General features: G+C 39.9%; 1 protein-coding gene across 19 annotated transcripts in view; it reads right to left on the bottom strand.

The window, feature by feature from the left end:
* Window positions 1-25,754, bottom strand: part of ARHGAP18 (Rho GTPase activating protein 18) — a 204,371-nt gene that overhangs the window by 129,343 nt on the left and 49,274 nt on the right. For 6 of the 19 annotated variants that reach the window (XM_081529111.1, XM_081529121.1, XM_081529113.1 and 3 more), the window contains one exon: window positions 24,146-24,188. The exons of 8 other annotated variants lie outside the window; for them this stretch is intronic. Coding sequence is in view for 5 of the 11 variants with exons in the window: in XM_081529105.1 (XP_081385231.1) it covers window positions 10,787-10,899 (113 nt within the window). In the remaining 6 variants the exon portion in view is untranslated. Of the gene's footprint in view, window positions 1-10,786; window positions 10,937-24,145; window positions 24,189-25,754 lie in introns of those variants that run through there. 5 more of the 19 variants (XM_081529105.1, XM_081529102.1, XM_081529108.1 and 2 more) reach the window with 1 other exon arrangement.

A 25,754-nucleotide genomic window follows, 5' to 3' on the forward strand; every position in this document is an offset into this window, starting at 1 on the left:
CATTTTCCAATCATCTGCTTCACTTATTATTTAATCTTCCAGGCCACTATTGATTCTTAAGTATATAAACCTTTTTCTAAAAACTGGGGAGCAAAGGATTAATAGGGCTTCCCTGATGGTTCAGACAGTAAAGAATCTGCCTGCAATGCAGGAGTCCCAGGTTCAATCCCTGGGTCAGGAAGATCCCCTGGATAAGGGGATGGCTGGCTACCCACTCCAGTATTCTTGCCTGGAAAATTCCATGGATAGAGGAGTCTGTCAGGCTATAGTCTATGGGGTCGCAAAGAGTCAGACATGACTGAGCAACTAACAATGAAGGATTAATACACTTATGCTGCTGCTGCTGCTGCTGCTAAGTCGCTTCAGTCGTGTCCGACTCTGTGCGACCCCATAGACGGCAGCCCACCAGGCTCCGCCATCCCTGGGATTCTCCAGGCAAGAATACTGGAGTGGGTTGCCATTTCCTTCTCCAGTGCATGAAAGGGAAAAGTGAAAGTGAAGTCGCTCAGTCGTGTCCGACTCTTAGCGACCCCATGGACTGTAGCCTACCAGGCTCCTCCATCCATGGGATTTTCCAGGCAAGAGTACTGGAGTGGGGTGCCATTGCCTTCTCCATTTACCTAAATATATCCAGTCTGATGACATTATATAATTACACTATATTCCAGAATGATTCAAAAATGCTATAATTAAAAACATTTTAGCTTGGAGATATTAAAGCATATATATCCCCATTTTAACAATCAATGATTTACTAACAAAAAAAAAAAGACATCATACAAACTTACTTCTACTTTGACCTAAATAACTTCTATCAGATGATGGACCATAGCTTTGACAGCATTATTTAGACCAGAAAGAAATGAAAAGACACACACTTAGTAACTCTAGTCTAAACATTAATTATAGAATAAGTTGATCGAGTTACATGTTTCTATACCACCTATAAATAGACAAAGTTCCTTTCAACTTTCAGCTCCCAACTCACCTTTTCTTACTCAAACCAACTCTTAATTATTCAATAACAATTTTTGTAAAGTTTTATACCTCAAAAGAGAGAACCACACCATGGCTTCCTAAATATGATACTGAAAACGTTGTTTCAGAATCCATCTGAACTATATTGCAAGCTCCCTCAGAGTAGGAATTCTTACATTCATTTTATTCTAGGCTTATCACATATACTCAGTAAAGATCTTCACAGTTGTTTATTAACATACATATTAAGATTTTTTGAATAATGTAAATTTTAAGACATTCTACCTTTACATATTTTTAATGTCTCTCTGAATTACCCAAATCTTGTTCTAGGTAGGATTTCAATTTTATGCTGTTCATCAACAATAAATAATTCTTGCTATTTTTTTCAAAATATATAGATGATATCTGAGACACATTAGCATTCAGAGATAAACCAGATCTCTACAGCCAAACCATCCAAACTTCAAAAATTCTTGTTAGTGTGGACTCCATTAATTTTCTACACAGCTTCACTTTTACAGCAGCATGCTATTAAAGCATTTCCCATTTTAAGTTAATTACATTTTACAGTTCTAATCTGATTCAACTAGAGACACAACAACATATATCAATTTCCACATTTCTAAATCTTCCAAAGAAATGACAAATTTTGGCTAGTGCCTGTTCCCTAATGTAGGACAGGCACATGTTCAGGACCTGTGGAAAGACACATCAGGGTATGCAGCGCTGCCGTGTACCTTGAGAAGTGCACTGTACTAGAGAAAGACAAAACTAAAGGCAGCAGAAAAAACCTCACGTCTCAGCTAACAGAGATCCTAAAAAAGCAGCAAAGATCATCATCCCCAACTTACTCGAAGATTTTACTTAGGTTTGAAACATGTTATTGGGAACTCAGGACACATTCTCCCATAGCAACAATACCACAAATATACGGTGTTTTGAGTTTTCCAACTGGCGAAAAGAACTCTATCAATCCAGAAAATGGCGCAACTGGAGCTCTATGGGATTTGATTACCATGTATGATGCTACTTTTCTGCCTATGGAAAATGGCTTCTGCATAACTCAGTAGATTACACCTCCCTCCTGTCTCCAGCTCATCTCTTTCCTTCCTCCAGGTTCTGCTACCCAACCACTAAAGTCCCCAGTCTGTTGGAGGTGGAAGCAGAACAGCCTACTCTGTGAGCCACTCATAAGCAGGAGCTATCAAGTTTATAGCAACTTGGAAGGCAGGTATGAGAGGGATTTGAGAAGAACTGGCTAAGGGGGCAGAGTTTCCTAGGCTAGGCCCAGTGCACAGTAAGCATTTAAAGTAATGTATTATGTATGATACCGAGGAAGAGAAAAATCAACAGATAGTCTTTAAATGTGTGCACTAAATGGGAAACTAGATGCAGCTCAGGGGTAACTGGGTGAGGATCTGGGCTGCGGATATCACACCCTCAGTTTAGCTCTGCTCCATGAAATATCACTGCTTGGTTATAAGATCAAGAGTTGTTCAGAAAGTACACAGGTACATTTTAAGGGGGAAAAGTGTAAACGTTATCCTATCTTCAAATATTTTAGCTACGGTGATATATTGGGGCTTTTACCTACAAGTATTCAAATAACCTAAAGTCAATCTGGTCTTTGAGGAACATGAGCAAGTAACTGTTCCTTGCTCTGCATGAGATGATTTTCCACATTATTAAGAGTGACAAATGATTTAGAAATTTATATCCACCCAAACTACAAAAAGTTGTTTGAAACAGTCACCTGGGCCTAACAAGGGTTCAGTGCCCTTTAAGCCCTTTTTTAAGATAGGTATTCTTAGTATTTCTTAAAATTAATATAATCTGAGATATCTTTATAAATATCTTAAACTTATTCCAAAATACTATTTCTCAAATTAAGAAATTATACTGCATATGAATTAAAGCAAACATTCTTTTCCCAAACCACTTACAACTCAGCTTCAAAGACGCTTTCTAGCAGTATTTCCAGATTAATTCACCAACATCTGCGACTGAAAGTAAAAATGTTATTCCCTCAGTCATGTCGGACTCTTTGTGACCCCATGGACTGTAGCCGCCAGGCTCCTCTGTCCCCTGCATCATCATAGTCGGTCACTGTGCTTTAGAACAAACACTCTTAAGAATGTTACATATACTAACACAGTCAACCCTCATAACTCTTGAATTAAGTATTAATATGCCCAGTTTGCAGAAGGAAAAGAAAAAACTGAGGCTCTATGACATTAAATAACTTGCCCAAGATCACACAGCTATTAAATGACAGAACCAGGATTCTGACCAAAACAGTCTAGTTCCAAAGTCTATGCATGTAATCACTACACCCTACTCCCTCTTACACTCATTCAAATTTTTATTACCTTCCTACAGTAGGTCAAGCTCTTTTGCTAAACCCAAGTAAAGAGACAAAATGAGGCAAGACCTCCATAATCAAGGAACTTACATTTTAATTTAATACACAGCAAAAAAGGAAAGTGCAAATTAAAGCAAAAAGTTCAGTATGACAATTCTGGTTAAGTGAACTGTCCTGGGAAAAGTTAGAGTATTGAAAATGATTCAGCAATAATATTCCTGATGTGTACATTTTTTTGAATGCTTTCAAAAGCTACACAGTTGGTCTTTATAATTACCCTTGTGAAGCAGAACATTATCACACTCATTTCATAGATGAGAAATAAAATCAAGTGCTAAACAGCTTAGCAAAGATGCCAAGTTACCTTTGGAGGGAAGCTGCCCCATTGACAGAATCTGCTTCTCTAAAAAGACCCCCGATGGTCAAATCATAGGCTTCCCGGGACAGCTCAAAAAAATCAACTGGGCAAAACTGATCCCCATTCAAAAATTTGAAATTAGCTCGTATGCTATGACATGTAAGATCTTAGAGGGCTACACAAGTGGGGCATCCATTAAGAGACAAACTCAAGCTCGAAATGCGATTATAAAGCCAGTGGACAGAAAAGAATAGAGTCCCAAAAAGAGAGCAACTTATCATGTGACCAGTCCTGAGGGAAGAAGACATGGTCTTTTCCTTATGACCCAGATGCCTGCAATAAACCTCATTTTCCCTAGAGACACAAGTGTTCTTTGCAAAAGTGACTACCGAAAGAGCATGTGTCAAAGGGATGATGTGTCACATTTTTTTTCCAACACAAAAATTCAGATGTTTGGTGGACTTGAGTAAGGACTCCAGATGCAATAACTGACCATGCAGATCTCTATGGTTTCTGTTTACTTCTTCAAAAAAGGCAATAAACTTGGCCAGTTCCCAGCAACAAACACAGAAGTCAAAAGAATGTGTCTTCAGAATTATCCACACATCATCCCATCTGCTCCCTCTGCCCTAATCCACCCAACACCTTGACTTGTCCCTATCTGTGCTTTGTGCTCAGTCACCTCAGACTCTCTTGTGACCCCATGGACTATAGCCCACTAGGCTCCTCTACTTATGGGATTTTTCAAGCAAGAAGACAGTGAGTTGCCATTTCCTCCTCCAGGGCATCTTCCCCACCCAGGGATTTAACTATCGCCTCCTGCATCTCCTGCATTGAATGTAGGTTCTTCACTGAAGACACTGGGAAAGCCCAGTCTCCTCCTGTAAGAAAACATCCTACTTTCTGTCTCCTCTTATCAAAAGTAAACCAAAGTCATTAAATATCAGCACTGACTAAAACTTTGACAACAAGCCATTTTATCTCAGAGTATTTGCATGAAATGAAAGGTTTAGGTCAGGAAAGAAGTTACCCAGAGGGGAGAGTTCAGGAAGGGACTGGCATCACACCTGGTCTAGGACACCTTCCTCCCCAAACCAAGATTGGAGGCTATGCTGCTAACCCTTCCTATGCCCACCCTCCACTGCACCACCACCGAAGCAACAGCCTGGAGGCCTCAAGTTTCTGCTGTTGCAAGCTTTCTCACAGGGCCACCACTGGGTAACAAGTAGAGAGGTTTCTCCGGACTTCTGGGTAGTATTCAAATAACATGTAGGAGAGCAGAGGCTGCCAAAGAGAGAGACCTTACAGATACACAACCGTGGGACACAGGGAACTTCGCCTGGCACAAGTGTAGCCTTGGCCTCTAGGATGCCAGGTCCTTTTTCTAACCTGTAAACGATACCCAGGTGTACAGATAGTGAGGAATTTTAAAACACGAGAGAGAAGTAATGCATTTTGGTGGGCCAATTATTAAAAACTCTTTAGGTCTAATTGCCAGGTGATCCGGAAGCCATCACGAGCACTGTTAAATGCATCCATCTTTGTGAGTTCGTTTTGCTGCAACACTCTCAAAAACATGACAAAGATTAAGAACGTAAAAGAGCAACCGTAAACCTTAAAAAGCACTAGCCTCACTCAGAAAAGAGAGATGAGGGTAAACAGTGAAAAACCTAAGTGTGCCATGGAAGTCGAGGAAAGTTTTCAGCAGGTTCCTTTCATTTCGCATTTTTTTTTTTTAAAGGTGGGGTTCTGGAGATTTAGAAATCCTTATACTTGAAAGGCATACACCTAATATAAGTCCCATGAAGACACTTGGAAGAGGCCCACAAAAATCAGAGACCTCACAGATGAGGGTGGTTAGAAGGCAAACACCACACAATTCTAAACGAAGGTTAAGACCTACCTAGTTAGAATACTGGGTGTGTCTTTTAACAACTCAAGAGAAAATTACGAGTAGGACTTTTAAATGACACAGTAAAGAAAATCAGTTTTTAGAAAGCACTCTTACGCCAGGAAATGGAGGACTAGATTGATCTAGAAAACAATTATCCATATGGGCAGGTTAAAAATGCATTTGGTCACTAACTCCTGCAAAATCAGAATGACAAATCACCCTTAAACACCAAGGTCGAGGAAAATAGTCCACATATTACATAATTTCATTATAAAAACTCTTCACCATTCCTTCTGTCACCAAAAATATATAATTTCAAATAATACATAAATTCAAAAGGAAAGAACTCTATTTGTGGTATCAGATTTTTTTGAGTGTGTTATAAATTCAACTTGAAAGACATAAGAAGGTGGCAGCCCTCTTTAATTTGGCACACTGGAAGCAGTAATTCTTAAAGAAGGAGGACAGAAGCATGGAGGCAGCAATTAGTCCAGCTGCCAAAAGAGGACCCACCCACATTCCAGCCTGCCATAAAAGTCAATGTTTGCAGACCTCAGCGTGGCCCATCAATGCCCCAAGGCAGGCCTGCTATAAGTGGCTGTCACTAGTTCAAATTGTAAACGTTGCTTTGGATCAAAAGGACGTCTCCAAGGTCTTTTAAACTTCCAAGGCCTGAACTTTTACATCATGGTTAATTGCTGGTTATGTCATCTTTAGTTAGGCATATGGATCATGCCCACCCATGTTTCTTAACATGTGACAAAATATTATTTGTAAAAATATTTCTGAAATGAAAAAGAATATATTATATGCACAAAGCTCAATAAGTTCTTTTTCTATATCTTCTGTGAAAGAAAGCAGAGGCTAGCCATAAAGTCTTCCCTGTTCTATGGGCTTTACAGGGATCTTCCCACTTTAATCCTCCCTGTGAAGTGAGTACTAACATGAAGTTCAAGTTACAAGAGAGTTAAATAATCTTTCTAAGGACACGCTGCTAATGACTGGCAGAATTGGGATTCGACCCCATGCAGCCTGGCCCCCACACCCAGAGTTTCAGGATTTATGTCACTGTGAACTAGTGCCTCTTGGTTCGGCCTGCCCAACTCCAATGGCAAACGGCTTCAACAAAACAAAATCTTTCATGACAAACACCATACATGCACTCATGGAAGACATAAAAATATCTCATATGATAACTAGAGTCAGAGGTTCAGTAAGAAGAAAAATACTATTGACATTAATATTTATCAAATATCGGCAAAAACTGATAGGAAGCAAGCAGAACAAACAGCTCTTCTTAAAATGACAGGAAAGTCAAGGGAGAATAGATAGCCAAAATGCAGTATTTTTTGAAAAACTGCTTTGCAAAAGTAAACATAAAAAAATCTACTTGCAAATTAACAAGTAAATAAAGTCTTATAAATATAGCTACTCATAAAAAGTGGTTTCCTCTGGACATATTTGACTATGTACAGCTCAGTAGAACAACTAGCATTAGCATATTTCTTCAAATTCTAATTTTTTCAAGAAGAAACATAAAAAAAAAAAATTGAAAGCAGGATTCTGTAACTATTTGAGACTCTAACCAGGACTGGGCTTCCCAGGTGGTGCAGTGGTAAAGAATCACCCGCCAATGCAGGAGACACAAGAGATATGGGTTTGATCCCTGCGTCGGGAAGATCCTCTGGAGTAGGAAATGGCAACCCACTCCAGTATTCTTGTCTGGAAAATTCCATGGACAGAGGAGCCTAGCGGACTACAGCCCATGAGGTTGCAAAGAGTCGGACTGAGCACACACACACAGCAAAAACAAGAGTAGCAAGAATTCCTTAATCAAATAAACAATGACTATGTCCTGATAAAGAGGGATAATGGAATGGAATGGAGGGAATTTTAGACTAACAGATAACTTACAAAATAAAATTAGCTCCTTACTATCTCAGCTTTCCCCAAGACCAAAAGAATTAACAACAACAACAAAAAAGATTTGGTAACAAAGGTCTAAAACTCACTTTCTATAAATATCCTAAATCATATACATAATCCTTTATACTTATAAATGGCATATAATGAGTTCATCTGATTTAACTTTTGAATAAGTAGTTCATCAAAGTGCATACTATTTAGAAGAGACAACGTGTTACAAAAAGCCAAATTAGACTTCTGTGCTGCCTTCAACAACTGTTAAATAGGTGGCTGGGAACAGAGTCTAACTTCTGCCTCTTTTTCAGAGGTGTTTGTTTTATTTTGGTATGGCTTGATTTTTGAAGTGCTTTTTAAAATAGGCATCTACCTTGCACCTTGGGGCAGCTTGCCACAGCTTAAAGTACAAGGTGAGCACCCTAGCCAGAGCCAAAGCCCTGTATACTGCCTCTCCCTCACCCTCATCTTTAATGGATCACTCCTGATGTCATTCCTCCCTCAAATCCCTCCTCCCACCCCCTACCCCAACTGCAATATCTCAACCCTTCCAAACTAAAGAAGGTGCCTCCCAAAGAAACACTGAGCTTATCTGATAAATTAGTTCATGTGCTTAAGGGTAAAAGCAAAAAAAGGACTGTCCCTTTTCTCGCCTTTCCTCCCAGCCCTAAAACAAAGGCTCCCATCTTCTCCAGCAGAGAACTCTGATTCAGTGGTGGGAACTGGCGCCAGTATGGGCAAGCAATATGGCAGCAGTGGGGTGGGAGGGGGGACCTGAAAAACAGATCAGGTGCTGCCACCCCATAGAGAGCACTCACTCTGAGCTGCTCACCCTGCAGCCTCTTGACTTTGCTTTAACCTAAGCTGAAAATCACTGCTGATGGTGATTGCAGCCATGAAATTAAAAGACGCTTACTCCTTGGAAGGAAGGTTATGACCAACCTAGATAGCATATTTAAAAGCAGAGACATTACTTTGCCAACAAAGGTCCGTCTAGTCAAGGCTATGGTTTTTCCAGTGGTCGTGTATGGATGTGAGAGTTGGATGGTGAAGAAAGCTGAGCGCCGAAGAATTGATGCTTTTGAACTGTGGTGTTGGAGAAAACTCTTGAGAGTCCCTTGGACTGCAAGGAGATCCAACCAGTCCATCCTAAAGGAGATCAGTCCTGGGTGTTCATTGGAAGGACTGATGCTGAAGCTGAAACTCCAATACATTGGCCACCTCATGTGAAGAGTTGACTCATTGGAAAAGACCCTGATGCTGGGAAGGATTGGGGGCAGGAGGAGAAGGGGACGACAGAGGATGAGATGGTTGGATGGCATCACTGACTCAATGGACATGGGTTTGGGTAAACTCCAAGAGTTGGTGATGGAATGGGAGGCCTGGAGTGCTGTGATTCATGGGGTCGTAAAGAGTTGGACACGACTGAGCGACTGAACTGAACTGAAGCTGAAAATGGGGGTTTCCCTAGTGGCTGAGTGGTAAAGAATCCACCTGTCAAAGCAGGAGCTGCAGGTTCCATCCTTGGGTCGGGAAGATGCCCTGGAGAAGGAAATGGCAACCCACTCCAGTAGTCTTGCCTGGAGAATCCCATGGACAGAGGAGCCTGGCAGGCTACGGTCCATGGGGTCTCAGAATTCGGACACAACTGAGTGACAACAAGGCTGAGAATGACCCATCCGTTCGTCTCTTTTGTCCCCTCAACCCACTCAAGTATAGGTCACTCGAGTATAGGTCACCCACAACAGGCAGCTAAGCTCCAAACACAGGATAAAGTCTCCGTATCTCAATACATAAGTCCTAGAAAAGACCTTGCAAAAGCCTAATTCCTAGGGTTTGAGTCAAGGTAAAAATGAGAGGTCAGGCCTCAATGTCCCTAAGGTTCTTTTCACTCAAGATCCAAAATTCAGTTCACATCCTCAGGCCATCCCAGAGTAAAGTCTCTAGAGAATGTGCTAAGTCTGCACAATTCTGGCAATTTGAACTGTCAAGCAGAGTCCAAGTTACGGACAATAAGGGGTTGGCATTGCTGTCTGCTTACTGCTGAAAGGTTACTATCCCCTTAGTGTACTACAAAAAAAAAACAAAGGTTGAAAACACGTTATGAGCTCTCAGACAAAATACTTTAAAAGACAGAAAATAAGATAACACACCCAAAGCAAAAGCAGCAAATCCCTTTTATCTCTGGAAATGAATTAATTCAACAGAATACATATGGTGGTTGCTATGTAAGGAAAAATTCTGGTCAGCCTGGGAATCTAAGGCAGAGTATTACAGCCATTCCTTTGATTTTTATTCCCCTCCCCCGTATCTGGGGATTTTAAAACAAATAAAAGAAGGCATTATTCCAGCTTAAGGCCTAAGCATAAGTCACAAAAGAACAAAGGTTTTATTATCACGTTAAATATCAAGGAGGAAATGTGCTTACTGATAATTAGTGTCCTACACTATTAGGTTAGCATTTGCTGTTTGCAAGCTTCTGGGCCAATATTTACAATTTATATCTAAAACGGAGGTAAAAATGTTCAGCTAGTGAGAAGGTCATTAAGGAAAGGTAAGGGGAAAAAAAAAACCTTGAAAAAACAGAACAAAGTACACAGAGAGAAAGGTAGTCTTTGCACCTCAGTGGTCTATAGAATATTCGCCCCCTCTACCTGTGAAGTGAGTTAACATTAACCACAGGTCACTCTGGTAGCAGAGCACTACTTCCCGACAAAACCTTTCTGAAAGCTCCCCCCAATAACAACAACAAAAAATCTACATACACCAAAGAATGTGAAACATACTGCCACAGGCCAGTGTCTTGGGCTTTCTGCCTAAGAAGTTTGCTTTCAGCCAGAAGAGAGGGGGGAAAAAAAACATACTGTAACAACAACAGATTGTACAGTGAACAGCCCTCCTGGTTGTTGGCACTGTTCCCAAGCAGCAGTTTCAGTGTCTGGGCTTGGGCCCATTCAAGAATTCCACCTCACAGGAAGTGTTTCAAATATAGTTATTTGATCTTTCAGCATTTGCAAATGCACCTGCTGAGCGAGGAGCCTGACAGCCGTCGCCCCAGTTCCTTCCTATCCGTCTTCACCAGTCATGGTAGAGGCGGTTTCGGACTAGAAGTAGGTGAGATGTAAAGTACAGAAAGCCCCAAACATTTCTTCTGCTGCACGAGGTTAGGCGCGACCTGCGGCTGTCGCTTACTTTCTACCCACACCAACTTCCCTGTCACTTTCTTCCCAGAGGAGCAGGTAAGAGCGTTTTGTTTTGTTCTCTGGCTTACCTCGAGGCGGCTTCCTCCCCGCCCTTGCCATGGCTCCCCCCCAGGGCCTGGTCCTTGCCGCTGGGGTGGTAGGCAGTGAGCACAACTGCCTGGGAATTGGAGAGCCAGCTCATGGTGAGAGAAGGGGCATAATTTCTGCGATCCTGACACAGAGGAGGGAATGAAGTTCTTGGCTCGCCGGGCAACTCGGCTCATTAGCATCCGCCGGCCCCGCCCACCGAGGCCGGCAATTCACACTGGAGGGGCGGGGCCTCTCGGCGCGGGGCCGCGCCTCTCGGAGGCCGGTGACTCAGAACCTTGTCCCAGCCCGGGACCAACCCAATCCGAGAGGCCGCAAGTTAAAGGGTGGGCATGTAGGGGTTACTTGTTGCCCCCTCCCCCAAGTTATTCTGACCTGATTAAACTGCCAGGTTGTAGTCGCCTCTCATTCTTGTAAGCACAAGTCGTCTTGGTTAGGAAACAATGAATTGTCGCAGAGCCTTTTTTTTTTTTTTCTTTCTTAATTCCTGTTTCCATCTGATAATTTCTGCTACTTTATGTAACACGAGTAAGGGCGTTTCTTAACCCCTTCACATCAGCGTTAAAATGAACCCTAGCAAAACCCAATGAACCTGCCCAGCAAAACAATGCCATACACGTGACATGAGAGGCTACCTCTTGTGTCCGGTTAAAAATGTCCTCATTAAAAAGATGTGTACCCGGAATGTCACCTTCTTTCACATAAAAGCCAATGCCAAGTTTACCTTTTGCTTTTAATAAAATACCCTTCAGTACCAAAAAGAGATGCATCTACCAAAAGTGTTAAATGGCATTGTTGAGAATTAAAAAAAAAAAAAAAGTACTATTTGTTGAGTACCTACTATATGCAAGGCTCTCTCTGTGACAGGTGTTGTACATGTACCATCTCATTCAATTCAGTTAAATTCTCTCTCTTCCTCCTCCCCCTCTTTCTCTCACACACATCTTATAACACTGGTATCATCTGCAGGAAAGTGAGTCTGAAGGGCTGATTAAGTACCTTGTCTCTCCACCAGTTGGCCCCTGCTTCCCTGGTGGCTCAGTGGTAAAGAATCTGCCTGCCAATGCAGGAGACACAAGTAGAATCACTGGGTCAGGAAGATCCCCCAGAGAAGGAAATGGCACCCACTTCAGTATTCTTGCCTGGGAAATCCCATGGACAGAGAGGAGCCTGGGGTCCATGGGGCCGCAAAGAGGTGGACACGACTGAGCGAGTATACAACAACTAAGGTAACAATTATTCTACGCCAGAGCTAGATCTGCACAGAATTCTAGGCTAAAATCCATTCTTTTTAACCACTATCCAGTTCTTTGTCCTGTAGATAAGAAAACAAATGCAAAAGTTATGAAAATTGTAAGATTTTTTTTGTCCTTTATCCTCTAAAAAAATATATATATTCTCTTCTATATATCTAGTAGTCTGAATTGAAGTGGGTTTTGTTGTTGTTCATTTTCATGTCTATTAGTATTTGTATTCAAATTTTCTTATAAATAAGTTGTCAGCTTCATCATTCCATAAAAATACTGTTTATACTTTTTATTATTTAAAATGATCATGAGAAATAAGTACTTTATTCATACTTACACATCTTAAAGCACCAAAAATTTTTTATTATTTTTTTAAATCCTCTTTGGTAACTACTGTGAACTCCCATTTATAAGTCTTCCTAAAAAAGTTTATTATAGCTTCCTCCCTCCCTTCTCTCCATAACTAGTTGGTCAATCTTTGCACCAATGCCTCCATCAGGCTCTACCTATTGTCTTGCTTCCTCCTCGAAATTATTTAGCACATTATTATCACACCCAAGCACAAGCCCTAATGATGTTGCTCCACACTTAAACACTTCCACTGGTTCCCCTTGTTAACAGAACCAGTTCCAAACTTTTGAGAAGAGTACTGTATGTTCTTGCTCCCTTACTCACACAAGTTTTGCCATGGCTTCTGCCAGACACCACTTCTCTCTGGTCCCACTGTCATTCCTTTCTGTCCCTTCTATATCTAACTTAATCCTTCCACATAGTGGTTCTTCAGTGACTGCTGACTGGTAAAGAACTGAATGAATTTAGTATGTCCTTAGAAAGTACACTAGTTTTTTGTTGTTGTTGTTAAAATTGTTAAATTAGACAAACGATCCTCATGCTTAGAGCGGTATGAACCTATGATGCCATGTTTACTAGTTCAGGCAAGAAAAATACAGGAAGGCAGAAGGGAAATTGATTGTATGAGTTCCTTTTAATTCTTTACGTGGAAAAATGAGTAATGTTCCCACATTCACCCTTCTTTCTTATGTAGCTGCTCTGAGATGCAAGAAAAATCCAGAAATCCCTACCTTCTGCATTATTGGTAGGCCATACATTCTAGAGGGCTTCCCAGATGGTGCTAGTGGTAAAGAACCCTCCTGCCAATGCAGGAGACATAAGAGATGTGGGTTCAATCCCTGGGTCTAGAAGATCCCCTCGAGGAGGACACAGCAACCCACTCTAGTATTCCTGCCTGGAGAATCCCATGGATAGAGGAGCCTGGTGGGCTACAGTCCATGGGGTCTCAAAGAGTTGGACGTGACTGAAGAGACTTGGCCCACAAGCATTGTTGTTGTTGTTCTTCGGTCTCTCAGTCATGTTCGACTCTTTGTGACCCCAGCGTGGACTGAGGCACACTAGGCTTGCCTGTCCTTCGCTATCTCCCAGAGTTTGCTCAAACTCATGTCCATTGAGTCAGTGATGCCATCCAACCATTTCATCTTCTGTTACCCACTACTCCTCCCACCTTCAATCTTTCCCAGCATCGGGGTCTTTTCCAATGAGTTGGCTCTTGCCAGCAGGTATTAGAGCTTCAGCATCAGTCCTTCTGATGAATATTCACAGTTGATTTCCTTTAGGATTGACTGGTTTGATTCCTTGCTGTTCAAGGGTCTCTCAAGAGTCTTCTCCAGTACCATAGTTTGAAAGTTTGCTTCTCTATTTTTCTCTCCATCACTCCATCCTTTCTTTCCCTTCCTTCCCTGGACTTTTTTTTTTTTTAACATATGTTTCTATTTTTCCTTCTTCTTTCACTGTCTCCTCAGTCTGTCAGTGTAACACATGCCCATTGAGAGCCCTGAACACTACCAACTCTCACGAGACCATTTATGATAAAGGGACCTTTCGTCTGGTTTTAACCAAAATGATGATTAAGTTACATCTTTACCTAATTATAGGCTCTCCATTTGTTTAATAACAAGTAAATCACAATGTGTAAATCAGAACATAACTACTAGCTCAAAATAATACTTGGGTTCATAGGGTATGTGTGTGCTCAGTCATCCAGTCCAGTCTGACTCTTTGTGACCCCATGGACTATATAGACCACCAGCCTCCTCTGTCCATGGGATTTTCCAGGCAAGAATGCTGGAGTGGATTGCCATTTCCTCATCCAGGCAATCTTTCCAACTCAGGGATCGAACTCTCACCTCCTGTATCTCCTGCTTGGAGACAGATTTTTTGCCACTGAGCAAGCCAAAATAACATTTGGGTTCACAGTAGCCAAGTTTCTTAACTTTTGTGAGGCATAAAATAAAATGTGGTACAAACTGATTTACATAGTTTGGGTACATAAAATCTGAATCCTCTTAACTTTCAGGTACATGGAAATCTTCTGGACTCCTGCTTTCCTCCTAATAAGTCCTGTTGTTACTGATCTGAGAATGTTTCCTGTAACAGGGAGACAGTTTGTGCCCTGGTGTACTTAACTTCAAATATAGGCTCAAGTAGATGAAGAACAGTTTTCAGAATTTTCTTATGACCATCACAGAAGCAAATTTTACTACCAAGATGCTCTCTTGAAAGGCTTTTTGTTTTATACCTAAAGCCTACCAAGAATTAGCTAGTCTATCCCTTATACCCTTCCTCATAGAGGAAAAAAAATAAAAGTTTATTTTGTTCTCTTCTTTAACCACTTTTAAATAAACGCTAAGAACCTAACATCCTTGAAGACGTTACTATTCCAAGCTATTGATTGCATGCCAAAGTCTTTCCTGTTATGAAACATCTCACAAAGTAATTAACAACATCAAGATGGTTGAAACATTCATTTCATTCATTCCCTTCAAATGGGATGTACTAGATGACTTAGGGAGGAAAAAGAAAGCTGTAATTTATGTACCCTAATCGGTTGTGAAAAATAGGGTGGAGATAGTACTGCAGCCTGAGATAATTTGACAGTCATGTTCAAAAATAATGAAAAAAAATACTTAGCTTCAATGCTAGTAGTATCAAGGAATTTATTAACAGGTTTTCATATTCTGATTTAGGAGCCTCGTTAGCAGTATGGAGTTATATTTGCAGGGTACCAAAACTGCAACAGATCAACATATTTATATAATTTTTCCTTAATTGGTTTCTGTCATTTTAAATGGAATTAACTAAGGAGAATGTTTATATTCAAACAAACACTGTAAGATAATTGGAAGCCTTCTTTATGGTCCAATTCTCATATCCGTACATGATTATCAGAAAAACCATTGCTTTGACTATACAGACCTTTGTTAGCAAAGTGATATCTCTGCTTTTTAATACGCTGTCTAGGTTTGTCATGGCTCTTCTTCCAAGGAGCAAGCGTCTTTCAATTTCATGGCTGCAGTCACCATCTGCAGTGATTTTGAAGCCCCCCAAAACAAAGAGTTTACTACCAATAAATAACAAAAAATAACACAGGGTGATATGAAAACTGACCTCTCAATAGGTAAAGCTAAACTCAATTTCCAATAATATAACAAGAACTTGGATAACTTAATCATCAACTGAAGTTAAAGTTTTACATAGGTGATAAAACCTAGATTCCTACAACAGAATTAACTAATGAAGAGGGAGTGTTCGAATACCTCCCGCCTTATGTCTTATCAAGCTTTTGTATGAATAACTCTGTGAGCTTGCAAGTGAGCCAGTTCTTACTGAGGAGCTGTGACTGAAAATTATTCCATACAGAGAATCAAAACCTACTCTCTTGAAAACTGCCTTCATTATTACTAATTCTGTTGCTGGAGTAACAAGGAAAAAGCCTTTTCTCTCTTTCTGGACAGTTCTAAAAAGTTCTCATTATTCTCAAAGGTATTTTCTTAAGGATCCCTCCAGGGAAAAAATACTAGTCATGCCTGGGATGATTTCTAACTGCTTTTGCCAGAGGCTACTTTAGGTTTCCTGGCAAACACCTGGAAAAAAATCCTACAGCTAAAAGCTTACTACCAATAAATGATGTTGTGGTTCAGTCACTAAGTCATGGATTTGCGACCCCATGGACTGCAGCATGCCAGGCCTCCCTGTCCATCACCAACTCCCAGAGCTTACCCAAAACTCATGTCCATTGAGTCAGTGATGTCATCCAACCATCTTATTCTCTGTCGTCCCCTTCTCCTCCTGCCTTCAATCTTTCCAGCATCAGGGTCTTTTCAAATGAGTCAGTTCTTTGCATCAGGTGGCCAAAGTACTGGAGTTTCAGCTTCAGCATGAGTCCTTCCAATGAATATCTAGGACTGATTTCCTTTAGGGTGGACTGGTTGGATCGCCTTGCAGTCCAAGGGACTCTAAAGCATATAGAATTTCTTAAATATGGGGCTTTGGAAGGAGCTTGGCAAGAGCAAGACTGGAGAGTTAACTTCATTCAGCTTCATGGTAAATCCACCTCCAGGGCTTCCCAGATGGCTCAATGGTAAAGAATCCTCCTGCCAGTGTAGGAGATGTGGGTTCAATCCCTGATTTGGGAAGTGTCCCTGAAGAAGGAAATGGTAACCCACTCTAGTATCCATGCCTGGGAAATTGCATGGACAGAGGAGCCTGGCAGGCTACAGTCCATGGGGTGCAAAGAGTTGGACACAATTTAGCAACAAAGAAGCTCCACCTCCTGCCAAAACTAGTCTAAATTGGAAATTACCTGCATTAAGTAAAAGCACTGATCTTAAACTTTCCTTTGGTTTTCTCTTCATTGCTAAATACATTTGAGACCTGTGTTGCAAAACACTTGCATTTAAAAGCACCAAGTCAGGGAGACTGAAGTGTATTTTGGAGGTAGGTACATTCTGGAAAGGTGGTATTTTGCTTATGAACCAAGATTCAACTTGAAATATCTAAAAGTATAGCAGTACTTAGGTTTGCCCTAGTGCAAAAGCCTCGTTCTGAAGTAGACTGCAAAGAATGCTTATCTCCTTGTCGAGTAAAAGAAGCCATGATGATTGGGAAAGATTTGGGAAGCTGAATATTGAAGGAAAGCACTATAGTTCTATTAAAGTTCAGTTTTTATTTTAAGTAAAATAACTAAGTTTTCATTTTATTTATCAAAGTTTTAGAGAGATCCTGGAGTAGTGATACTATTTTTATTGACCAAAATACTTGCTAAAACTGTGCAGATACTATCAAAGAAGAATTTCTATTTTATAAGCACTTTGGGAAATATCTAAGGTTAGAAATGTCTCCAAAGAGAAGGGAGCCTCCTGCAGTGTTGGTGGGAATGTAAACTGGTGCAACCACTATGGAGAACAGTATAGAGGTTCCTTAAAAAACTAAAAACAGAGCTACCGTATGACCCTGCAATCCCACTCCTGGGTATATATCTGAAGAAAAACATGATCCAAAAGGATACAGACACCCCAATGTTCATTGAAGCACTGTTTACAGGAGCCAAGACATGGGAACAACCTAAATGTCCATCAACAGACGAATGGATAAAGAAGATGCGGTACATTTATACAATGGAATATTACGCAGCTATTCAAAAGACTGAAATCAGGCCATCTGTAGTAATGTGGAAAGATCTATAGATTGTCACACTGAGTGAAGTAAATCAGACAGACAAGGAGAAATATTGTATGGCATCCCTTTTATGTGGAATCTAAAAAGAAATGACAGAAATGAACTTACAAAATAGAAAGAGACTCATAGACTTAGAAACTGAACTAAGTGGGGAAGGGATAGTTAGGGAATTTGGGATGGTCATGTACACACTGCTATATTGAAAATGGATAACCAACAAGGACATATTGCATACCACATGGAACTCTGCTCCATGTTATGTGGCAGCCTGGATGGGAGGAGGGTTTGGGGATAGTGGATATGTATATGTATGACTGAGTCCCTTCAATGTTCACCTGAAACTGTAACAACATTGTTAACTGGCTATACCGCAGTACAAAATAAAAAGTTCAAAAAAAAAAAAAAAAAAAGAAAGAAAGAAATGTCTCCAAAATGGTATAAAATAATTTTACTGGTGGAAAATAAGTCTTATTAATCAGCTTATAGAAGGAGCACCTAGAATGTAGGGCAATAGCTCTGGTTTTGCTTTCTGGTATGAAGAAATTAGACTCGTATGTAATCATGGATCAGGGCTCTCTACACATGCACACACTGGCAGCAAGAATTATTCTAGAACCATGCAAATTGTCAACATCATCAGACCATGGACTCTGACCACTAACTTTTCCAAAGGGGAGTGTCAATAAATAATAGAAAAATATTAGCTTTCCTTTGATACACAGGACTTCACTAGTTTTCTAAAGAATGTCTAGCTATGTTTCGACTATTTCATGGAGAAGATTTTGTTTTGTTTTGTTTTTGTTTTCTATTTTTAAAGAGAAAAGGGAAATCTTCAAGATAATCTCACAGAGGAATTTAATCAGGGAGTTTGGCTCATTTAAAAGTAATTATTTCTGGTCAGCTGAATGAGTAAATCTTTTCATTTTCAAGTTGTAGAACAAGCAGAGTTGCTTTGGCCCAGCAGCCATCATGTTCACAGAGGTCAGAAACTGAAATACTAGATACATTTCTGAATGCCATAATTGAATGCTAATATAGAGAAAGACAACTACCTCTCAATTTCTCGGCAAGCAAACATCTCAGGAGAACTCTTTTTCAAGTTTGCTTCTACTCAGATGAATGAGAGAGTAATAGTTCTTGACTTTCTAACAGGACTTCAACTCAGGGTCTCCTAGGATTCTTGATGGGCCTGTCTTGCCATAGCCTGTGTCTAGCAGAGCAAGTCATATGAATTTAGATTTTCTACACTTCTACTCGGAGAAGGCAATGGCACCCCACTCCAGTACTCTTGCCTGGAAAATCCCATGGACGGAGGAGCCTGGGGGGCTGCAGTCCATGGGGACGCTATCGGTCGGACACGACTGAGCAACTTCACTTTCACTTTTCCGTTTCATGCACTGGAGAAGGAAATGGCAACCCGCTCCAGTACTCTTGCCTGGAGAATCCCAAGGACAGCGGAGCCTGGTGGGCTGCTGCCTGCGGGGTCGCACAGAGTCGGACACGACTGAAGCGACTTAGCAGCAGCAGCAGCACCCTTCTACTACACGGCTTTGAGAAATAGTGTTTTCAGGAATTGTTATCAAAATAAAATCAAAGGAATTATATATAAAAAATATATGTTCATTACTTGGTAGAAAAGCAGTCTTTGTATTAAAATTTATTTGGGAAAGAATTTGCTTTGTTTCTTGATTGACCAGTTAGGATTTTGTTTTTGCTTTTAAGAAATAATTTTTTTTTTTCAAATAAGTGAGCCATAGTTCTTGGTTTAAAAAAAGTTTATACCATATTCTCTCAATTTTAAGAAACAGATTTTAACATTTTTAAAGCTACCTTAAATAAGATTTTTACGGTGACAATACTTTTATTTAAAAAAAAAAACTAACTTGATTTGTTTGACATTTAATATAATCTATAATCATTGAAATATTCTGTCTTTGCAAAATTATGGTATAATATACAGACTTCATTGGATATTATGAATTTTCTTCATTGGCTATAATTTACTTATTTCATTGGAAATTTATTTCACTGTGAAAGAATATATCTCCAATGAAATAAGAAATTATTTTAAAAAATTTCAGCATAATTGTTTATAATAATTTTGTTTTGAACCAGCACCCATATGCTTTTAGGATTCTCAATAAGCTTCCAAAAAGGATGAAGAACCATTGCTCTACACATGACTAACAAGGATTTCCACCCAAATGTTAATTGAGAAAGTTTTCCTCACATAATATCCTAGCCCTAAAATTGTCTGTGCTCCTGAAATATTGCTCTGAAAAGATCTTAAAAAGCTATTTGTCTTCATTCTATTTAATAATTTGGCTAGCTGGCTTGTTACAAAGGCTCAAAGAACATAGCTATAATCATGAGGATTTTGGCTTTCCGAAATTTTAAAGCAGACTCAAAATGAGTCTGTTTTGAGGTTAGCCAGAGGTTAACTATATCTACTCCAAACTACTTCCGTTACAGAAGCAGCTACTAAGGAATAAAAGGTTAGACAAAAGCTGGCAGGCAGATGGTTACAGACTCAGGACTCTTAACAGTTGAGGAAAACACCATATCCTGCCTCCAGAATATGTACTTCCTTACAGTGTAAGCTGCTCAGGTTCAAGGATTGATTGCCTCAACACGCAGTTCCTGGATCAATCAAAAGGTCGATTATAAGAATGGACATCTGGTTCTTGTGAATCACTCCTAAACAATGTCTTTAAAATTTCTATTCCCCCTCCACACCCTCCCTGAAATCCAAATCTCTACAATTCAAAGGGTGAAAGAATTTGAATTATACTACATAAAGGAAAAAAATACATTATTTTCCATTATCAACCTATCTTCCTGCTAACTATATTTCAGTTTTGCATTTTTCTGTAAAAGTCTGTAAGATACATATTTTTTCTTTCCCAATAATGAAATTATGTGTTTAATATTAAATATGTCACATTCCTGCAGGTAAAGATTAATAAGTAACAATAAATATAATAAAATTTCTTCTAGTCATCATTCTTCCAAGCATGTCACAATTCATTTTACATATACATCCAATATCCACAAACACTGTAAAGTAGATATATTCATAAAGAACAGCTTTTATCACAAAGTGGCATGACAAAAGAAAAGCAGGAATGACAGAAGAAAAGCAGGAAGAGAGTATGACAAAGGTAGATTGTTCTTTCGGTTTCCAAACACACTTTATATCACATTGCCTCTTCCTCTTAAGTAATTTTTAAAAAATTTTTTCCAGAAAGTGAATATAACCTTCAAAGTCTTGAATTTAAATCACACTCTGTGATGTTCTGGGAAATTTATACCACTGTAGTTATCAAGTATTCAAATCAAGGCAGCAGAGCCACAATTTTTTATAACATTTTTTATTTTTTATAACAAAACTGAGACATGTATCAGAATTCTCCTTCCTGCCAGTCTGCCCCTCTCAAAAGTAATACTTGCAACGGTCATCAAAATAAAGCTGTGATGAACATGTAAATGTATCACTTAGAGAAAACAAAGTGAAGTTGTTAGAGTCCTCTAGGGCCACACAGTCTATTATAAGCATTCATATATTAGAAGGCAATCAAAAGAAACCAGCAGAGGCGTCATCAAACACGTCAAAAGACTTTTTCAAAGGTGTCAGTCCAGAGCAGATGTTCTACCACCTCCATGTGAACTAGAGGCACAAAACAAGCCCAACAGAGACTCCTCAAATGTTCCAAAAACAGTTACTAGACACCAGCAATAGCCTGCTGGAGCACGCTGAGAAAGACTAGCAGGACTGCCTCTAAAAGAAATATAGTTCTCCAACAGCCCATGGTTTCACCACTGAAGTCACATGCAGGGTTATATTGCATAGCCACTGGCCCCCTTCAGATAGATAAGCTAAGGGAGTCAGACACAACCCAGTTCCAGTTCACTTTTAGGTAGGGCGGACAAATGTGTATGTATTTACAATATCAAGCATTGTACAGTAAATAAAAAAATAAACAAAAGCATACCCAAATGCTAAGAGAACAACTCACAGGAGGTAAATAATTCCAAGATCTATTCAGGTTGTGAGGAAGAAGGCACCATTACTGTGCACGTGTACTTTTTCCCCAAGCTTTCTGCCTTAAACATTGATTATTTTACAATCAAAGAAAATGCTATTAACATACATCAAGTCATAACAGCCCATTAGGGCTCCAAGTAGGGTGGGCAAAGCATGGCTTTTTACAAGGAAAGAGAACAAAAGAGGCAAAGGTTCTGGATGACTGCTTATACAAAGTCAAGGCGTGTTCACAGCCAAATCACTTTAAAGAATGCAAACGGGAAAAGGGAGACAGGAGAGGAAGACTAAACATAAAAGTATATAAATGCCTACCAGATATTTAGGGACTTCCAGTACCTTGCAAATAGTCCACATTCCATAGGCAATGGGGAATAATCAAAGGTTATTGAAAGAATGACATAATCACCTGTGCTAGAAGGAAGGCCATTATGATAGCTGTAAATAGCATGGATGAGAGGAAAAAGATGGAAAGAGATCCAGTGGGTCATTACAGTAGAGCTTATCAGTTAGGAGAGTGCAGTAGTATTACAACAGGGGCAGACCTGTCTGTTCTTCTTGTTGGTTCTCAATCCATGCCACCTACAGCAGTGGCAATGCACAGACTGCAGCAGTTGACTCTTTTAGGAACCGGTAGATATGTGGAAATGGGAAGAGAAGAGAAAGGGGTTCTAACCTAGATGAATGGAGATCAGATTTTAGACACAAACGGTTAAAAACAAAGTTGTTTTAGAGGACAGCTGACATTTCCCCACAGCAGGAAGGCCTCAGGCAACACACGGTTATGAAACACCTGGTGACAGCTAGTAGGTGAGGAAAAGCTTTGGGTCTCAATCCAGCTCTCCCACAAGAGAACTGGTCACCCAAAGGGTTTATCCTTGTGCCTGCCTCATTGGTGAGGAGGAGCATTTACCCATTTCTTAAAGATGCTTCATTTCTACACTGGAAGTCCACTTAGATCCATTAAACTTCAAAACTATTTCAGACAATGAGAGTTTTTTATTTTTATTTGTTTAATTTTAGGCTGCACCAGGTCTTTGTTGCTGCATGCAGGCTTTCTCGTTGTGGTGGCTTCTCTCGTGGCAGAGTATGGGCTCTGGGTGAGCAGACTTCAGTAGTTGTGGTGCACAGGCTTTGCCCCACAGCATGCGGAATCTTCCTGGAACAGGGATCAAACCAGTGTTCCCTGCATTGGCAGGCAGATTCTTATCCACTAGGCCACCAGAGAGGTCCCCAGACAATGAAACTTTTCAATCAAGAGTGAGGGATTAAAAAGGAAGAGAATAGGACTTCCCGGGCTGTCCAGGGGTTAAGACTCCCAGCTTCCGAAACAGAAGACTCAGGTTTGATCCCTAGTCAGGGAACTAAGATCCCACATGCCCTGCAGTGCAGCATAAAAATAAAATGAATTTTTTTAAAAAAGAGTCTTGCTTGCATTGCAGCCTAACTTAAAAAGAAAAAGAAGAAAGATGGGAAAGGTGAATTTTCTGACAACTACCAAGTTTCAGGTACTTGCTAGGCCCTTTCAAATATTTTTTCTCTTAATCTGCCATCTACAGGGGCACTAAAGCTTTAACATGCATCAGTGCTGTGTCCCTAATCATAGAGCTAGCCCTTGCTGAAGCGGGTTAGGCTCACTCAGAAACCTGATTGCCATTTCAAATGAAAAGCACATCATTTTCATTTAATTTTGGTAAAGTTTTATTATTAAACCAAGTCAATTTCCTTGTTATTTGATTCATTTGCAGCTTAATTTAAAAAATGTGATTACCAAATAGAAAAAAAATGCTGAGACTAAATTTAAAAAAAAAACCTTATAATTGAAAATTTTCAGGCCGAACTGAGAAAACATAAAAGCAATTTCCACAGCATCTACCAGTGATTCCACCCTGGATCTTTAAGGCCTGAAGGTCTAATATCCACTGGCTATTAGTCTATTGGTCTATCACAGTAGAATCCTGGTAACTTGTTTTGGGTTTTGCACTAAGCCCCAAGGTCCTAGTGCTGATCTTTAATTTTAGTCTAACCTCATAGGTTTGCTCTATCCAAATAAAAGAATAGTGTGAATTGATTTATGAATCACAGTGTTTTTGAACATGTGGTTTATACCATCTTGAACTAATTTTCTGGTGAACAATGAGATGAGGAAAACATCTGGCTCAAAAATTGCTAGGCCAGGTGATACAATATCCTTCTCCCTCTTCCTTTTCCTCCTCTTTAAATAAAGGCCCATCCTTGTTTACAGGATGAGGGCAAGAGCTAAAATCCTTTCCAGAAAGGATATAGTGTGTGATATTGTTATTAAGGTATTGTGTAAAACTGTTACACAGGCTGCCTAAGGAAATTTATCAACAAAAAACTAGCTAAGCTCTCACCAAAGTCGACAGTTACCTGTGAGAAGTTGAATGGAGCACCGGGGGATGGAAAATCAAAAACTCCAGGGAGGTCTCTCTCTTAACTCACCTGTGCTGCTAAGCCTGTCTCTCTGAACCAGTAAAATGGAAGTTACATGTTCTTACCTGACAGGGCTGGTCTAAAGCACACGTAAGCTGGTGAAGGAGGCTGAGAGAAAAAAGGAGGAATTCGCTGAATTTGCTCACTAAATTATTAATTTATTATTAATAAATTTAAAAATGAGCAAAATAAATTTTTATTTTGCTCATTAAATTATCTATTTAGCACAGATCCCTAATATGAATGCTTTATTCCCATCGCATAGGTGAGAGCACTGTGGCTCAAAGACTAACGACAGGGCAAGCTCTTTGCTCAGATTTTCAAAAAAAGGCAGAACCAGGATTCACAATAAAATTCCTTTGATATAAAATCCATGCTCTTTCCATTATTCCATTATTCTATCCTATACACATGGCAGCACATGCATTATCAAGGTGAGCTTGTATATTATTTTTATAGCTTACTGAACCTAAGAAACATATCTCTTTTTAGACTTGCCATTCATTATTTGCAAACCAATAGTAAAGAAAAATACTGCTGATATTATGAAAAGCACCAACTCTAAGCTGCATCAGAGTTTCAGTGATATTCAAATGTGAATGAAACAAATACGCATCTTAGAGAAAATACAGAAATAGAATGACCAAGTAGAACCAATTTTTTAATTTCACCAAAAAGTCAGAAATTTGATTTTTTTTTATTAAATAAATTTATTTATTTTAGTTGGGGGCTAATTACTTTACAATATTGTAGTAGTTTTTGCCATACATTGACATGAATCAGCCATGGGTTTACATGTGTTTCCCCTCCTGGACCCCCCTCCCACCTCCCTCCCCATCCCATCCCTCTGGGTCATCCCATTGCCCCAGTCCTGAGCATTTGTCTCATGCATCGAACATGGAATGGTGTTCTGTTTCACATATAATATACATGTTTCAATGCTATTCTCCCAGAACGTCCCACCCTCACCTTCTCCCTCAGAGTCCATAAGACTGTTCTATGCATCTGTGTCTCTTATTCTGTCTCGCATATAGGGTTATCGTTACCATCTTTCAAATTCCATATATATGCATTAGTATACTGTATTGGTGTTTTTCTTTGTGGCTTACGTCACTCTGTATAATGGGCACCAGTTTCATCCATCTCAATAGAACCTATCCAAATGTATTTTTTTAATGGCTGAGTAATATTCCATTGTGTATATGTACCACAGCTTCCTTATCCATTCGTCTGCTGATGGACATCTAGGTTGCTTCCATGTCCTGGCTATTGTAAACAGTGCTGCGATGAACATTGGGGTACATGCGTCTCTTTCAATTCTGGTTTCCTCGGTGTGTATGCCCAGCAATGGGATTGCTGGGTCATATGGCAGTTCTATTCCCAGTCTTTTAAGGAATCTCCACACTGTTCTCCATAGTGGCTGTACGAGTTTGCATTCCCACCAACAGTGTAAGAGGGTTCCCTTTTCTCCACACCCTCTCTAGCATTTATTGCTTGTAGACTTTTGGATAGCAGCCATTCTGACTGGTGTGAAATGGTACCTCATTGTGGTTTTGATTTGCATTTCTCTAATAATGAGTGATGTTGAGCATCTTTTCATGTGTTTGTTAGCCATCTGTATGTCTTCTTTGGAGAAATTTCTGTTTAGTTCTTTGGCCCATTTTTTGATTGGGT

The sequence above is a fragment of the Giraffa tippelskirchi genome, chromosome 9 (assembly GCF_054371585.1).
Source record: "Giraffa tippelskirchi isolate mGirTip1 chromosome 9, T2T-mGirTip1v1.2.pri, whole genome shotgun sequence".
Taxonomy (NCBI): Eukaryota; Metazoa; Chordata; class Mammalia; order Artiodactyla; family Giraffidae; genus Giraffa; species Giraffa tippelskirchi.